Here is a 19,187-nt window from a genome sequence, read left to right on the forward strand (position 1 = left end):
ATTCATCCAGACCTGGATATTTGTCCACTTTTAAGTCTGCCAATACCTCCAACACCTTGTCACTCCAAACAAAAAACAAAGAACAAAGAACAGTACAGCACAGGAAACAGGCCCTTCGGCCCTCCAAGCCTGTGCCGCTCATTGGTCCAACTAGACCATTCATTTGTATCCCTCCATTCTCAGACTGCTCATTTGACTATCCAGGTAAGTCTTAAACGATGCCAGCGTGTCTGCCTCCACCACCCTACTTGGCAGCACATTCCAGACCTCCACCACTCTCTGTGTATCTGAGTTATACCTCGCCCCTCTCACCTTGAGCCCGTGACCCCTCGTGATCGTCACCTCCGACCTGGGAAAAAGCTTCCCACTGTTCACCCTATCTATACGCTTCATAATTTTGTACACCTCTATTAGATCTCCCCTCATTCTCTGTCTTTCCAGGGAGAACAAGCCCAGTTTACCCAATCTCTCTCATAGCTAAGACCCTCCATACCAGGCAACATCCTGGTAAACCTTCTCTGCAGTCTCTCTAAAGCCTCCACGTCCTTCTGTTAGTGCGGCGATCAGAACTGGACGCAGTACTCCAAATGTGGCCTAACCAGCGTTCTATACAGCTGCATCATCAGACTCCAGCTTTTATACTCTATACCCCGTCCTATAAAGGCAAGCATACCATATGCCTTCTTCACCACCTTCTCCACCTGTGCTGCCACCTTCAAGGATTTGTGGACTTGCACACCTAGGTCCCTCTGTGTTTCTATACTCTTGATGGCTCTTAAGATGGCCTCTTCCGTCAGAGGCCCAGCAATTACATCTCTCGTCTCCCTGAGCAGTCTAGGATAGATGCCATCAGGCCCTGGGGATTCGTCAGTTTTAATGTTACCTAAAAAACCTAACACTTCCTCCCTTGTAATGGAGATTCTCTCTAACGGGTCAACACCTCCCTCTGAGACACTCCCAGTCAACAAGTCCCTCTCCTTTGTGAATACCGATGCAAAGTATTCATTTAGGATCTCCCCTATTCCCTTGGGTTCTAAGCAGAATACCCCCTCCTTTGTCCCCGAGAGGTCCGACTTTTTCCCTGACAACTCTTTTGTTCCTAACACATGAATAAAAAGCCTTAGGATTCTCCTTAATCCTATCTGCCAAGAACATTTCGTGACCTCTTTTTGCCCTTCTAACTCCCCATTTGAGTTCTTTCCTACTCTCTCTGTATTCCTCCAGAGCTCCATCTGTTTTCAGTTGCCTGGACCTAACGTACGCCTCTCTTTTCTTTTTGATCAGATCCTCAATTTCCCTGGTTATCCACGGCTCTCGAATCCTACCTTTCCTATCCTTCCTTTTTACAGGCACATGCCTGTACTGCAGCCTTATCAACTGTTCCTTAAAAGACTCCCACATGCCAGACGTGGACTTACCCCCGAACAGCCTCTCCCAATCAACGGCCACCAATTCCTGCCTAATCCGGCTATAGTTAGCCTTCCCCCAATTTAGCACCCTACCGTTAGGACAACACTCGTCCTTTTCCATCACTATCACTATTTGCCACATGTTCCCCTACCGAAACTTTGACGACCTGACCGGGCTCATTTCCCAGAATTAGATCCACTATGATAATTTTATCTAAAGCCTCACCATCTCTCTCCCCGAGTTCCATAGCTACCCCCTCATTCTCATGGGTGAAAACAGGTATGAAATTTTGTTTAACACCCTACCGATGTCCTCTGCCTCCATCCATAGATCTCCCCCTGGTCCCTAATAGGACCTACTCTTTCCCTGGTTATCCTCTTCCCATTTACATGCTTATAGAATATCTTAGGATTTTCCCTACTTTTACCAGCCAGAGCTTTCTCATATCCCCTCTTTGCTCTCCTAATTTATTTCTTAAGCTCCATCTGCACTTTCTATATTCCACTAATGCCTCTGCAGACTTACTCTCCTTATAGTTTTTAAATGCCTCTCTTTTCCTTCTCATTGTATCCTGAATGTCTCTGGTCATCCATGGTTCTCTGGGTTTGTTACACCTTCTATTACCCTAGAGGGAACATATTGAGCCTATACCCTCCCCATTTCATCTTTGAACCCCCCCCTAACTCCAGAAGTACTCTCACTCAGCCAGTGAGACATTGTAGCACTTACTGGCCCCTAGGTTTTTATAGGTTTCTGCTTACAATGCCCTGGAACTGGTTTGAACTAGTTGTACATTTGGTCAGCCAGAGTTTCAGTTGGGAACATAAGAACAAGAACATAAGAACTAGGAGCCATCCTAGTAGGCCATCTGGTGAGGCCATACCGCCATTCAATAAGGTCATGGCTGATCTTTTCAGCTCCACTTACCTGCCTGCTCACCATAGCCCTTAATTCCTTTACTGTTGAAAAATGTATCTATCCTTGCCTTAAAAACATTCAATGAGGTAGCCTCAACTGCTTCACTGGGCAGGGAATTCCACAGATCCACAACCCTTTTTGTGAAGAAGTTCCTCCTCAACTCAGTCCTAAATCTGCTCCCCCTTATTTTGAGGCCATGCCTCCTGGGTTCTAGTTTCACCTGCCAGTGGATACAACTTCCCTGCATCTATTCCCTACATAATCTTATATGTTTCTATAAGATCTCCCCTCATTCTTCTGAATTCCAATGAGCATAGCCCCAGTCTACTCAGTCTCTCCTCACAAGCCAACCTAGTGAATCTCCTCTGCGCCCCCTCCAGTGCCAGTATATCCTTTCTCAAGTAAGGAGACCAAAACTGAACACAGTACTCTAGGTATGGCCTCACCAGCATCTTATACAGCTGCAACATAACCTCGCTGTTTTTAAACTTCATCCCTCTAGCATTGAAGGACAAAATTTCATTTGCCTTCTTAATTACCTGCTGCACCTGCAAACCAACTTTTTGTGATTCATGCACAAGGACACCCAGGTCTTGGTTTCATCGGTCAGAACATTGAATACAGGAGTTGGGACGTCCTGTTGAAGTTGTAAAGACATTGGTAAGGCCACACTTGGAATACTGTGTGCAGTTCTGGTCACCCTATTATAGAAAGGATATTATCAAACTAGAAAGAGTGCAGAAAAGATTTACTAGGATGCTACCGGGACTTGATGGTTTGAGTTATAAGGAGAGGCTGGATAGACTGGGACTTTTTTCCCCGGAGCGTAGGAGGCTGAGGGGTGACCTTATGGAGGTCTATAAAATAATGAGGGGCATAGATAAGGTAGATAGTCAATATCTTTTCCCCAAGGTAGGGGAGTCTAAAACTAGAGGGCACAGGTTTAAGGTGAGAGGGGAGAGATACAAAAGCATCCAGAGGGGCAATTTTTTCTCACAGAGGATGGTGACTGTCTGGAAAAAGCTGCCAGAGGTAGTAAGAGAGGCGGGTACAATTTTGTCTTTTAAAAAGCATTTAGATAGTTACATGGATAAGATGGGTATCGAGGGATATGGGCCAAATGCGGGCAATTGGGATTTGCTTAGGGGTTTAAATAAAAATGGCGGCATGGACACATTGGGCCAAAGAGCCTGTTTCCATGCTGTAAACCTCTGACTCAATGACTCTCTGCACAGGAGCACGCTGCAATTTTCTATCGTTTCAATAATTGTCCATTTTGCTGTCATTCCTACCAAAACGGATGACCTCACATTGTACTCCATCTGTCAGACCCTTGCCCACTCATTCAGACCATCTATATCCCTTTGCAGACTTTCAGCGTACTCTGCACACTTTGCTCTGCCATCTGTGAATTTTGACACACTACACTTGGTCCCCAACTCCGAATCATCCATGTAAATCGGTAAACGATTGCGGACCCAACACTGAGCCCTGAGGCACACCACTAGTCACTGATCACCAACCAGAAAAACACCCATTTACCTCCACTCTTTGCTTTCTGTTAGTTAACCAATCCTCTATCCATGCCCTTAGCACCGTGCACCTGTATTTTATGCAGCAGCCTTTGGTGCGGCACCTTGTCAAATGCCTTCTGGAAATCCAGATACACCATATTCACAGGTTTCCCATTGTTCACTGCTCATGTAATGTTCTCAAAGAATTCCCCAAATTAGTCAAACATGACCTGCCCTTCATGAACCCATGCTGCGTCTTTCCAATGGGACAATTATTGAAAGATTCAATAATTTTCCCGACTACAGAAGTTAAGGTAAGTATAGGCCTATAGTTACGCGTCTTTTGTCTACCTCCTTTTTTAAACAGTGGCGTCGCATTTGCTGTTTTCCAATCTGCGGGAACCACCCCAGAGTCCAGCGAATTTTGGTAAATTACTACTAGTGCATTTGCTATTTCCCCCGTCATCTCTTTTAGTACCCTGGGATACATTCCATCAGGACCAGGAGACTTGTCCACCTTTAGCCCCATTAGTTTGCCCAACACTACCTCTTTCATGATAATGATAGTTTCTAGGTCCTCACCTGCCATAGCCTTCTTTTTGGCATGGAACTGACTCAGCTGACTCCTGTTTCAGGAATGCACTAACTAAAGTGCAACTTTTAATTTCCCAATTAAATAACTAATTTAGCTAACCCTGAAAGCAAGCTTAATTACTTCTTACCTCCTTATAATTTACCACTTGAACTCCCTGTTTCCACCCAACTCCAAAAGCACTCTCACTCAGCCAGGCAGCACACTCGGTGCTTCTTGTATAGGCCCCACCTTCCCTGGAAGACATCCCAATGATCCGCAAATCTGAAGCCCTCCCCCTCCTGCACCAGTTCTTTAGCCACATATTCAGCAGCATTATGTTCCTGTTCCGAGCCTCACTAGCACGTGGCACGGGGAGTAATCCTGAGATTACTCCCTAGAGATCCTGCTTTTTAATCATCTATCCTTAAATTGCCATTGCAAGACTTCGCTATTCTTTCTACCTATGCGTGGCCAAACGGGCCACCTAAGATGGCGATTTACAAAGCACGCTGGGATAATTGGCCAAGTATAGAAACAGACAGGCTGCAGCTTAAAGGACAGAGATAAACAGACTGCAGCTCAGATGACCGAATAGACAGGACATAGAACATAGAAAAAATACAGCACAAACAGGCCTTTCGGCCCACAAGTTGCGCCAGTCATGTCCCTACCTACCTAGGCTTATATATAGGCTTACCTATAACCCTCAAACCTATTAAGTCCCATGCACTCATCCAGAAGTCTCTTAAAAGACCCTATCGAATTTGCCTCCACCACCACTGACGGCAGCCGATTCCATTCACCCACCATCCTCTGAGTGAAAAACTTACCCCTGACATCTCCTCTGTACCTACTCCCCAGCTCCTTAAACCTGTGTCCTCTTGTAGCATAGGCCATCTCAAAGACAATGGACACTTTCTGGTCAAACAGAGTTGTTTACCAGACACAGAGGCACCTTAACCTATTATTTGGGAGGGAGGCATGTAACTTACATGCCTCCAGCACCTACAGACATGGCTGTTATTGTCAATCAATCGATCAGCCAAGCCCTGACCAATTGGTTAGCAATGACCAAAAAGGGCATGAAACCAATGAGGGATAAAAAGTGCTGCACAACGAACGAAGCTCTCTCTCTCACGAATGACAACAGTGACCACCACCAGCAACTACCACCACGAAGAGAGCCACCACACCAACAAGGGAAGGAAGACTAGAGACAGAGAATCAGACTAGACTACACAGAGGACTATGGAGAACAACACGCAGATAAAGGCCAATATATGCCTGGGTACTTGCCAGTCACGCAAAAGTTAAGTCAAGGTCTAGTATTGAACTTGAACTTTAGTATTCAGTAAATAACTTATATTGATTGTGTGGGTGATTAATATCAACTGTGTGTGTGAATAAACATTACTGTACTAACAAGAAGTCAACTCTTAGTTCTTTGCCCACTGTATGAGGGTTAAAAACAGACTGTGTGACAGGCACAACATATGTCATTCGTGCCAATGTGGACAATGACATCTGTCTGATTTCCCTCCTGTTTTGTACCCGCTTAGAGACATCCAGGACTCTGACACCAGGGAGGCAAACTAGCGTCCTGGAGTGTTTTTCGTGGCCACAGATGTTCTTATCTGTACCCTTGACTATTGAATCATCTTCCACTATTGCTCTGCTATGCTTTGTATGCCCCTTCTTTGCAGCAGGGCTAGCCATGGTACCTTCACTCTGGTCACTGCAGTTGTTGCCCCCTGACGGACCTTCCTCCTCATCAGTATCCAAAACGGCATAGGTGTTAGATGGGGGGCAGCCATAGGGGATCCTTGCACTGGCTCCTACCCCGTCTGGCGGTCACCTATCTACCATCCTGTGCCTTGGGTGTGACCACATCTCTGTAGCGATTATCTATAACAATTTCAGCTGTGTGCTCCTCAGTACACTTCCCACAGATGTAGCTCTCAGGGACACTTAAAGTGTCCATGATACCCCACATCTCGCAGGAGTAGCACAACGCCACCAATTGACATCTCTCTTCCTCTAGGGGCGCCCTGTGATACCCAACCCCACTGGAGTGAAGGGGTGCAATCGGGCCCCCCGGAGGGTTAGGTGCCGGGGTGCCCCCAGGCATTGGCAACTTGGCAGTGCCAGCCTATTCCCCCAGCACTGCCCAAGGGGAAAAGTGCCAATGCCAGGGGACACCTTGGCACTGCCCATCAGGCATGGGGAAGTGCCAAGGGGGTGGGGATGAGAGGCCCCGCTGCCACTCTGCACCTTGGGCTGAGTGACAGAAGGAAGGAGGCCAGCACGGTAGCACAGTGGTTAGCACTGCTGCTTCACAGCTCCAGGGACCTGGGTTCGATTCCTGGCTCGGGTCACTGTCTGTGTGGAGTTTGCACATTCTCCTCGTGTCTGCGTGGGTTTCCTCCGGGTGCTCCGGTTTCTTCCCACAGTCCAAAGATGTGCGGGCTAGGTTGATTGGCTATGCTAAAATTGCCCCTTAGTGTCTTGAGATGCGTAGGTTAGCGGGTAAATATGTAGGGATATGGGGGTGTAGGGCCTGGGTGGGATTGTGGTCCATAGATTTTCTGCATGATTCACACTCTGCAATGCAAAGTACGGGGGATTCATTTTTAAACTCCTACTGAAAAAAAAGTGGGATTTACTCCAGTTTTTACGCACATTCGGCACTTAGAATTGTTTTGGGAAAATTCCAGCTGTGGTCTTTTCTTTTCAATTTAAAGTGAATTCATTGTCTTTAGTTTCTTCAAAAAGTAACTTCTTGCGTCTTGTAACCTTATCATCAGAGGCACCTGTATTCTTTGTTAATCTTAGTGACTCTGCCTCCACTGAGGTATAGTCATTTCGAATTTCCATGACAAAACCGCTCACTGAGACTAACAATTGTGAAGCATTTAACCAAAGTTGCGTCAACATTTTGTGGTGATTTGCTGACAGCCTTGATTTTTTTGAACTAAACGATTCCACAAAACAGTAATAACTGCAAAATCGTACCTTTCAAACTTCTCTGCTAAGGATTTTGCTTCAGCTTTCACACATGGTTTCTCTGAATTAGCTATGTCTGATAAGAATTCCTTTATATCAACAAAGTTTAGTTTCAAAGCCAAAACAGCATTGCACGAATGGACACTTGGTGCCACAAATTTATTTGACCGTCAAATGTTTTCCATGTGACAAGGCAATCCGAGCGGGATTGCAGCATAATGAAACCGTTGCGTGGAAACCGAAAAAAAGCATACAAGTTTTGAACAAAAGTCAAAAAGGTGTACAACTGCCTCAAACGATTCAGTGGCTGCATTGCAGATTAAATTCGAGGAGTGACTGAAATGTGGGATGATTAATGTATTGTTTAGTCTTGCTTGTAAATATTTTTCTGCCATATTTGTGGCATTATCAGCTCTGCCCATGGCAATTTTTGATGTCCAAACTTAAATTTGCAATGATTTCCAAAACAGTTGTCTACAGATACTCAGGATGTGGGCTTGTAGTTGGACAAAACAGAGAAATTGCTCAACAACTTCACCATCACTCGTCACATATCTTAAAATTAATATTAATTCGTCCACATGACTCCAACTGGTGTTGAATCAACTATTATGGAATGGTATTTGGCATCTTCAACTTCATTAGTGAATTGGTTTCTGAGCTGCTCTGCCATTGTAATGAAGAAGTTTTTGTCGGTTCTGCGCATTAAAAAGTTGATCTTTTCCGAGCCACAATATTGATAACTTTTCAAAGATTCTTTGAGAAGCTCATCAAATTTACTGGGATATTCAAGGCAGGCAAAATCTCTTTGACTTGACACTGATGATTCATGATGTCCTCCTAAAGGACGTTCCAAGGAAACAGTAGTTTTGACCGTGGCAGTAACACGTCTCAGTACTTTCCTCCAGTAGGAACAATCCTTTTCAAACTGAACCAATAATGCAGAATCAATTCTTCCAGATGATTTACATTTTTGAATTAATGCACACATAGCCTTGGAAGTTTCACGATTAGCAAGATCTCTTCCAATATTCCTCCATTTGTCATTTATATTAATGATTTGAATGAGAATATAGGAGGTATGGGAAGCAAGTTTGCAGATGCCACCAAGATTGGTGGCACAGTGGACAGTGAAGGTTATCTCCAATTGCAATGGGATCTTGATAAATTGGGCCAGTGGGCTGACGAATTAGTTTAATTTAGATAAATGTGAGGTGATGCATTTTGGTAGATCGAACCAGGGCAGGACTTACTCAGTTAATGGTTGGGCGTTGGGGAGAGTTACAGAACAAAGAGACCCAGGGGTACAGGTTCATAGCTCCTCAAAAGTGGAGTCACAGGTGGACAGAGTGGTGAAGAAAGCATTCAGCATGCTTGGTTTCATTGGTCAGAACATTGAATACAGGAGTTGGGACGTCTTGTTGAAGTTGTACAAGACATTGGTACGGTCACACTTAGAATACTGTGTACAGTTTTGGTCACCCTATTATAGAAAGGATATTATAAAACTAGAAAGAGTGCAGAAAAAGATTTACTAGGATGCTACTGGGAGTTGATGGTTTGAGTTAGAAGGAGAAGCTGGATAGACTGGGACTTTTTTCTCTGGGTGTGTAGGAGGCTGAGGGGTAATCAAATAGAGGACAATAAAATAATGAGGGGCATAGATCAACAAGATAGTCAATATGTTTTCCCAAAGGTAGGGGAGTCTAAAACTAAAAGGCATAGGTTTAAGGTGAGAGGGGAAAGATACAAAACATAGAACATAGAACAGTACAGCACAGAACAGGCCCTTCGGCCCACGAAGTTGTGCCGAGCTTTATCTGAAACCAAGATCAAGCTATCCCACTCCCTATCATCCTGGTGTGCTCCATGTGCCTATCCAATAACCGCTTAAATGTTCCTGAAGTGTCTGACTCCACTATCACTGCAGGCAGTCCATTCCACACCCCAACCACTCTCTGCGTAAAGAACCTACCTCTGATATCCTTCCTATATCTCCCACCACGAACCCTATAGTTATGCCCCCTTGTAATAGCTCCATCCACCCGAGGAAATAGTCTTTGAACGTTCACTCTATCCCCTTCATCATTTTATAAGCCTCTATTAAGTCTCCCCTCTGCCTCCTCCGCTCCAGAGAGAACAGCCCTAGCTCCCTCAACCTTTGCTCATAAGACCTACCCTCCAAACCAAGCAGCATCCTGGTAAATCTCCTCTGCACTCTTTCCAGCGCTTCCACATCCTTCTTATAGTGAGGTGACCAGAACTGCACACAATATTCCAAATGTGGTCTCACCAAGGTCCTGTACAGTTGCAGCATAACCCCACGGCTCTTAAACTCCAACCAGCTCTATCCACTTGAGTGGCAACCTTTAGAGATCTGTGGATGTGGACCCCAAGATCTCTCTGTTCCTCCACAGTCTTCAGAACCCTACCTTTGATCCTGTAATCCACATTTAAATGAGTCCGAACAGAATGAATCACCTCACATTTATCAGGGTTAAACTCCATTTGCCATTTTTCAGCCCAGCTTTGCATCCTATCTATGTCTCTTTGCAGCCTACAACAGCCCTCCACCTCATCCACTACTCCACCAATCTTGGTGTCATCAGCAAATTTACTGATCCACCCTTCAGCCCCCTCCTCCAAGTCATTAATAAAAATCACAAAGAGCAGAGGACCAAGCACTGATCCCTGTGGCACTCCACTAGCAACCTGCCTCCAATCCAAAAATTTTCCATCTACCACCACTCTCTGTCTTCGATCAGACAGCCAGTTACCTATCCAATCGGCCAACTTTCCCTCTATCCCACACCTCCTCACTTTCATCATAAGCCGACCATGGGGGACCTTATCAAACGCCTTACTAAAATCCATATGACATCAACTGCCCTACCTTCATCAACACACTTAATTACCTCCTCAAAAAATTCAATCAAATTTGTGAGGCACGACTTGCCCTTCACGAATCCGCGCTGACTATCCCGGATTAATCCGCATCTTTCTAAATGGTCGTAAATCCCATCCTTAAGGACCTTTTCCATCAATTTACCAACCACCGAAGTAAGACTAACCGGTCTATAATTACCAGGGTCATTTCTATTCCCTTTCTTAAACAGAGGAACAACATTCGCCATTCTCCAGTCCTCTGGCACTATCCCCGTGGACAGCGAGGACCCAAAGATCAAAGCCAAAGGCTCTGCAATCTCATCCCTTGCCTCCCAAAGAATCCTAGGATACATTTCATCAGGCCCAGGGAACTCATCGACCTTCAGTTTATTCAAAACTGCCAGGACATCCTCCCTCCAAACATCTATTTCCTCCAGCCTATTAGCCTGTAACACCTTCTCTTCCTCAAAAACATGGCCCCTCTCCTTGGTGAACACTGAAGAAAAGTATTCATTCATCACCTCGCCTATCTCTACTGACTCCATACACAAGTTCCCACTACTGTCCTTGACCAGCCCTAACCTCACCCTGGTCATTTTTTTATTCCTCACATAAGCCTTGGAGTTTTCCTTGATCCGACCCGCCAAGGACTTCTCATGTCCCCTCCTAGCTCTCCTCAGCCCCTTTTTCAGCTCATTCCTTGCTAACTTGTAACCCTCAATCGAGCCATCTGAACCTTGTTTCCTCATCCCTACATAAGCTTCCCTCTTCCTTTTCACAAGACATTCCACCTCTTTCGGGAACCATGGTTCCCTCACTCGGCCATTTCCTCCCTGCCTGACAGGGACATACCTATCAAGGACACCCAGTATTTGTTCCTTGAAAAAGTTCCACTTTTCATTAGTTCCTTTCCCTGACAGTTTTTGTTCCCAACTTATGCCCCCTAATTCTTGCCTAATCCCATCATAATTACCTCTCCCCCAATTGTAAACCTTGCCCTGCCGTACGGCCCTATCCCTCTCCATTGCAATAACAAAAGACACCGAATTGTGGTCACTATCTCCAAAGTGCTCTCCCACAACCAAATCTAACACTTGGCCCGGTTCATTTCCCAGTACCAAATCCAATGTGGCCTCACCTCTTGTCGGCCTATCCACATATTGTGTCAGGAAACCCTCCTGCACACACTGCACAAAAACTGCCCCATCCGAACTATTTGACCTACAAAGGTTCCAATCAATATTTGGAAAGTTAAAGTCCCCCATGACAACTACCCTGTGACCCCTACACATATCCATAATCTGCTTAGCAATTTCTTCCTCCACATCTCTATTACTATTTGGGGGCCTATAGTAAACTCCTAACAACGTGACCGCTCCTTTCCTATTTCTAACCTCAGCCCATATTACCTCAGTGTGCAGATCCCCCTCGAAGTGCCTTTCCGCAGCCGTTAAACTATCCTTGATTAACAATGACACTCCTCCACCTCTTTTACCAGCTTCCCTACACTTACTGAAACATCTATACTCCGGAACGTCCAACAACCATTCCTGTCCTTGTTCTACCCACATCTCCGTAATGGCCACAACATCGTAATCCCAAGTACCAATCCACGCCCCAAGTTCATCTACCTTGTTCTGGATGCTCCTTGCATTGAAGTCGACACACTTCAACCCACCTCAGAACCATAGAACCATAGAAAATTACAGCTCAGAAACAGGCCTTTTGGCCCTTCTTGTCTGTCCCACCTTCCTGTCTACCGGTACCCACCCTTGACCCTGATACCTTCCCCAATACCTCACCACCCTCACTGACGTCCGGACTACAACTCCTTTTCCCACTCCCCTGACAAATTAGTTTAAACACCCCTGAAGAGCCGTATCAGATTTCCCTCCTCGGATATTGGTGCCCCTCTGGTTCAGGTGCACCCCGTCCTGTTTGTACAGGTCCCACCTTCCCCAGAATGTGTTCCAATTATCCACGTATCTGAAACCAAAGATCAGTGACCTCTTTGTTGCCTCAGGTTACCGGGCAGAATGTCGGAAAACTGGCTGCTGCTTTACTATCGGAAAGTTCAGAAACTCCAGACCAGACAATCAGGAGATTCATGCAAAGTGCTTTCAAGTCACCACCACCTCTCAACATCTGGAATGATGTTTCCTGCTCTAAAGGGACTCCACCCATCAAAGCTCAATGCAGAATAACATCAAGCTCTGAGCTGATGAACTTCGGATCATTTGGGAGGCAGAGGTGGTCATAGATAGAAGCTTCAGGGATGTAGTTACTCCAAAGAATGAAGATAGATGGGTGACGGTGAGAGGGGCTGGGTGGAAGCAGTCAGTACAGGGATCCCCTGTGGTCATTCCCCTCGGCAACAAGTATACTGCTTTGGATACTGTTGAGGGGGACGACCTACCAGTGGTAGTCCGTGGTGACCGGATCTCCAGCACTGAGTCCGTCCCTGTGGTTCAGAAGGAAAGGGAGGAGAGCAGGAGAGCAATAGTTATTGGGGACTCGATAGTGAGAGGGACAGATGGGAGATTCTGTGGCAGCGAAAGAGACTCACGGATGGCATGTTGCTTCCCGGGTGCCAGGGTCCGTGACGTCTCGGACCGTGTTTTCAGGATCCTTAAGGGGAAAGGGGAACAGTCACAAGTCGTGTACACATCGGTACCAACGACATAGGTAAGAGAAGGGACGGGGGTTTAAAACAGGAATTTACGGAGATAGGGTGGGAGCTGAGAGCCAGGACAAACCATGTTGTCATCTCTGGTTTGTTGCTGGAGCCACGTGATAGCGAGTTGAGGAACAGGGAGAGAGTGCAGATAAACTGGGACAGTTGGGCAAGAACTAACACGACGGCTGCAGCCTAAAAGAGAGAGATAAACAGGCTGCAACCCAGACGAGTGAATACACAGGATATGGGTCATCTCCAGGACAAAAGAGACTTTCTGGTCAAACTGGGTTGTTTACCAGACATAAGGGCGCCATAACCCCTTATTTGGGAGGGAGGTGTGAACCCAACGTCCCCCCAGTGGGACCCTATTCATAAAGGGAGACATGAATAATGTACCAGACGTTCTAAGAGAAACAGGTTTTAGTGAGGAGCTGAGGGAAATCAGTATTAGTAGAAAAATGGTTTTGGGGGAATTGAAGGCGGATAAATGTCCAGGAGCTGATAATCTTTATCCCAGAGTACCTAAGGAAGTGTCCCTGGAAATAATAGATCCATTGGTGGTCATTTTCCAAAATTCTTTGGACTCTGGACTGGTTCCTACAGATTGGAGGGTAGCTAGTGTAAGCCCGCTATTCAAAAAGGGAGGGAGTGAGAAGACAGGGAACTATAGACCGGTGAGCCTTATAACAAAACTGGGGAAGTTGCTAGAATCCATTATCAAGAATTTCACAGCTCAGCATTTGGAAAGCAGTGGTATAATCGAACAAAGTCAACATGGATTAATGAAGGGGAATTCATGCTTGACGAATCTCATAGCGTCATTGAGGTATACAGCGTGGAAACAGGCCCTTCGGCCCAATGTGTCCATGCCGTCCTTTTTTTAAAAAACCCCAAAGCTAATCCCAATTGCCCGCATTTGGTCATACCCCTCTCTACCCATCTTATCCATGTAACTATCTAAATGCTTTTTAAAAGACAAAATTGTACCCGCCTCTACTACTCCCTCTGGCAGCTTGTTCCAGACACTCACCACCCTGTGTGAAAAAATTGCCCCTCTGGACACTTTTGTATCTTTCCCCTCTCACCTTAAACCTATGCCCTCTAGTTTTAGACTCCCCTACCTTTGGGAAAAGATATTGACTATCTAGCTGATCTGTGCCCCTCATTATTTTATAGACCCCAAGAAGATCACCCCTCAGCCTCCTACGCTCCAGAGAAAAAAGTCCCAGTCTATCCAGCCTCTCCTTATAACTCAATCCATCAAGTCCCAGCAGCATCCTAGTAAATCTTTTCTGCACTCTTTCTAGTTTAATAATATCCTTTCTCTAATAGGGTGACCAGAATTGCACACAGTATTCCAAGTGTGGCCTTACCAATGTCTTGTACAACTTCAACAAGATGTCCCAATTCCTGTATTCAATGTTCTGACTAATGTTCTGAATCTATTGGAATTCTTTGAGGATATAACTCGTAGAGTTGACCAAGGAGAACCATTGGATGTGGTTTATATAGACTTTCAGAAGGCTTTCGACAAGCTCTCACAAGGCAGACTACGATATAAAGTTAAAGCACATGGGATGGCAGGTAATGTCCTGAGGCGGACAGAAAGTTGGGTGGCAGATTGAAAGCAAAGAGTTGGCATAAATGGGTATTTTTCTGATTAGCAGGCAGTGACTCAGATCTGTACTAGGGCCCCAACTGTTCACATTATATATTAATGATTTGGAAGAGGGAACTAAATGTATTATCCCCAAATTTGAAGATAATACAAAGTTGGGTGGGAGGGTGAGCTATGAGGAGGATGCAGAGATGCTTCAGTGTGATTTGGACAGGCTGAGTGAGTGGGCAAATGCACGGCAGATGCAGCATAATGTGGATAAATGTGAGGTTATCCACTTTGGTAGCAATAATAGGAAGATAGATTATTACTTGAATGGGTGTAGATTGAGGGAGGTGGATGCTCAGCAAGATCTTGGTGTCCTCGTGCATCAGTCGCTGAAAGTAAGTGCGCAGGAAGCAAGCGATATGTTGGCCTTCATAGCGAGAGGATTTGAGTATAGGAATAGAGATGTTTTGCTGCAATTGTGAGGTCACGCATGAAGTACTGTGTCCAGTTTTGGCGTCCTTATCTGATAAAAGATATCCTTGCTATGGAGGGAGTACAGCGAAGATTTATCAGGCTGATTCCTGGGATGGCAAGAATGTCAGATGAGGAGAAACTAAGTCAGTTAGGATTTTGGCCATTGGAGTTTATAAGAGTAACAGGGCATCTTAGAACCATAGAAAATTACTGCTCAGAAACAGGCCTTTTGGCCCTTCTTGTCTGTGCCGAACCATTTTATGCCTAGTCCCACTGACCTGCACTTGGGCCATATCCCTCCACACCCCTCTCATCCATGAACCCGTCCAAGTTTTTCTTAAATGTTAAAAGTGACCCGCATTTACCACTTTATCCGGCAGCTCATTCCACACTCCCACCACTCTCTGCGTGAAGAAGCCCCCCCTAATATTCCCTTTAAACTTTTCTCCTTTCACCCTTAACCCATGCCCTCTGGTTTTTTTCTCCCCTAGCCTCAGCGGAAAAAGCCTGCTTGCATTCACTCTATCTATACCCATCAAAATCTTATACACCTCTATCAAATCTCCCCTCAATCTTCTACGCTCCAGGGAATAAAGTCCCAACCTATTGCTTAACCTGTGCTTAACGCTCTCTCCACTCACATTGTACCTTTAAGACTTGATTATCTGTAAAGACTCGCATTCCAACCATTATTTTGTAAATTGAGTTTGTGTCTTTATATGCCCGGTTTGTGAACAGAACTCCCACTTACCTGACGGAGCAGTGCTCCGAAAGCTAGTGGCTTTTGCTACCAAAAAAACCTGTTGGACTTTAACCTGGTGTTGCGAGACTTCTTACTGTGTTTACCCGAGTCCAACACCGGCATCGCCACATCATGACTTCAATGTTCTGACCAATGAAGAGGGCATCTAACCCAGGCCCTCTCCCCCGCCCTATCCCTGTAACCCCATATTCAAAATGAGCCACTAACATTTAAGTGGATGCACCCCATTAATTTTAAACAGAAGCCCTCCAAATGCTGTAAGGTTGTAATATTTTGTAACCCATATCACTTCACTCCTTGTATATGGCTCAATTTGCTTGAAAGTGTTTAGAAATTATATTTATAACAGGCCTTGCAGCACTAGGCAAGGCCAGCCCATCATTCTGCCAGTATGAAATATAGCTGGGATTGCAGGATTAGCATCTCAAAACAACAAATAAACTTTTATTGTCATTTCTGTGACTGCTTGAATGGTGTTAATTGGCAAGTTGAATCCTTCTGTTCATTACCAAATATTTGTTGATTGGCAATACATTTTCTACTGTATGTAAATAAAGACATGGGTATTATATTTCAGAGATCTCCTTTATGAAGTAATTTAGACTTACGAAATGCTCTGTAGAACTCCTCCTGTGTTAGATGCTTGTCACCATTATAGTCATCATATTTCAGTAGATCAAATAATGAGCACTGAGAGAGTTCCTTCCCGAGCCTATCCTGTTTAATTACCTGATAAAAGAAAAATACAATGATATATTATTAATCATCACATAAAAGGTACAATCTAAGTTACGCATTCATACGTTAGGAACAAAAGGGTTGTCAGGGAAAAAAATCGGACCTCTCAGGGACAAAAGTGGGGAATTATGCTTAGAGCCCAAAGAAGTAGGGGAGATCCTAAATGTATACTTTGCTTCGGTATTCACAAAGGAGAGGGATGTGTTGACTGGGAGTGTCTCGGAGGGGAGTGTTGAACCGTTGGAGAAAATCTCCATTACAAGGGAGGAAGTGTTAGGTTTGTTAGAGAACATAAAGACTGACAAATCCCCAGGGCCTGATGGAATCTATCCAAGGCTGCTCAGGGAGACGAGAGATGAAATCGCTCGGCCTCTGACGCAAATCTTTGTCTCGTCACTGGACGCAGGTGAGGTCCCAGAGGATTGGAGGATAGCTAATGTGGTCTCGTTATTTAAAGAGGGTAGGAAGGATAACCCGGGAAATTATAGGCCGGTGAGCTTGACGTCCGTGGGAGGGAAGTTGTTGGAGAGGATTCTTAGAGATAGGATATATGCACATTTCGAAAGGAATAAACTCATTAACGATAGTCAGCATGGTTTTGTGAGAGGGAGGTCATGCCTCACTAACCTGGTGGAGTTTTTTGAAGAAGTGACTGGAATGGGTTGACGAGGGAAGGGCCGTGGATGTCATCTATATGGACTTTAGTAAAGCATTTGACAAAATCCCTCATGGTAGGTTGGTGCAAAAGATTGGATCTCATGGGATAAAGGGGAGGTGGCTAGATGGGTGGAGAGCTGGCTTGGTCACAGAAGACAGAGGGTGGTAGTGGAAGGGTCTTTTTCCGGCTGGATGCCTGTGACTAGTGGTGTTCCGCAGGGGTCTGTATTGGGACCTCTGCTGTTTGTGATTTATATGAACGATCTGGAAGAAGGTGTAACTGGGGTGATCAGTAAGTTTGCGGACAACACGAAAATGGCTGGACTTGCAGATAGTGAGGAACATTGTCAGAGACCACAGAAGGATATAGATAGGCTGGAAATTTGGGCAAAGAAATGGCAGATGGAGTTCAATCCAGATAAATGCAAAGTGATGCATTTTGGTAGAACTAACGTAGGGGGGAGCTATACGATAAATGGCAGAACCATAAAGGGTGTAGATACGCAGAGGGACCTGGGTGTGCAAGTCCACAGATCCTTGAAGGTGACGTCACAGGTGGAGAAGGTAGTGAATAAGGCATATGGCATGCTTGCCTTTATAGGACGGGGAATAGAGTATAAAAGTTGGGGTCTGATGTTGCAGTTGTATAGAACGTTGGTTCGGCCGCATTTGGAATACTGTGCCCAGTTCTGGTCGCCGCATTACCAGAAGGACGTGGAGGCTTTAGAGAGAGTGCAGAGGAGGTTTACCAGGGTGTTGCCTGGTATGGAAGGGCTTAGTTATGAGGAGAGATTGGGTAAACTGGGGTTGTTCTCACTGGAAAGACGGAGGATGAGGGGTGACCTAATAGAGGTGTATAAAATTATGATAGGGTGAACGGTGGGAAGTTGTTTCCCAGGTCGGTGGTGGCGTTCACGAGGGGTCATAGGTTCAAGGGGGGGGGGGGGGGGGGGAGAAGAGAGAGAGAGAGAGAGAAAGAGAGAGAGAGGGAGAGGTTTAACACGGATATCAGAAGGACGTATTTTACACAGCGGGTGGTGGGGGCCTGGAATGCGCTGCCGGGCAAGGTGGTGGAGGCAGGCACACTGGGAACGTTTAAGACTTATCTAGATAGCCACATGAACGGAGTGGGAATGGAGGGATACAAAAGAATGGTCTAGTTTGGACCAGGGAGCGGCGCGGGCTTGGAGGGCTGAAGCGCCTGTTCCTGTCCCGTATTGTTCTTTGTTCTTTATATTCCTACTGAAATGTAAAATTACAATAGATGAAAGAAACAGTCTTTTCAAAGAAGCAGCAGCAGAATTAAAAATCTCCTGCAATATTCATTGAAGGAGCTGATGTAATTTCTGGAAAAGGAGGCATTGAGAACATCAGACAATATGATTTAAAGCAGCATCAAAATCATAAAAATAAATTTGCTCTATAGCTGTGCTGTCTGTATGACTTTCTTCCAGACAAATATTTGTCCTTGGCTCTGTACATCACATCCATGCTTATAATACATAAAGCCTGAGGATGCAGTCTCCAAGATGCATTTCTTACAGCTTCTGCTATCACAGTCAGATTTTATTACACTCATATTATTTTCCTTTTTTCTGAAATGTAATTTGTTAGACTCACAATCCTATCACTAACAACTCTCTGCGATACTCCATTAGACTGGATAGTTATTTTCCAGTTACAAACATCCTGAGATGCACATATTTCCATCCATCGAACATTACGATTTCAACAAAAATAGTAATTTCTCTGTACATTTTATTTAATATTCATTAAACAAACACTGTTGGTTTATGTATAAACTTGCCACATTGTGTTTAAAACTTCAATTTACATTTGCACATCTTCAAAAATCTGTTGCACAATGAACGCTGCTCTTTCGCCTGTCTGATTTTCCCCCTCCCCAGTCCTGACCATTAATGTGACTTCCTGATACTTCATTCAAATTGTCCCTATTTCTGAACAAA

General features: G+C 45.0%; 1 protein-coding gene across 2 annotated transcripts in view; it reads right to left on the bottom strand.

Moving 5' to 3' along the window:
- The window catches only part of fstl5 (follistatin-like 5), a 780,144-nt gene that overhangs the window by 236,523 nt on the left and 524,434 nt on the right, over nucleotides 1–19,187 (bottom strand). For both annotated transcript variants that reach the window (XM_078209651.1, XM_078209742.1), the window contains one exon: nucleotides 16,434–16,554. In XM_078209651.1, coding sequence (XP_078065777.1) covers nucleotides 16,434–16,554 — 121 coding nt within the window. The remainder of the gene's footprint in view (nucleotides 1–16,433; nucleotides 16,555–19,187) is intronic.

The sequence above is a fragment of the Mustelus asterias genome, chromosome 1 (genome assembly GCF_964213995.1).
Source record: "Mustelus asterias chromosome 1, sMusAst1.hap1.1, whole genome shotgun sequence".
Classification (NCBI taxonomy): Eukaryota; Metazoa; Chordata; class Chondrichthyes; order Carcharhiniformes; family Triakidae; genus Mustelus; species Mustelus asterias.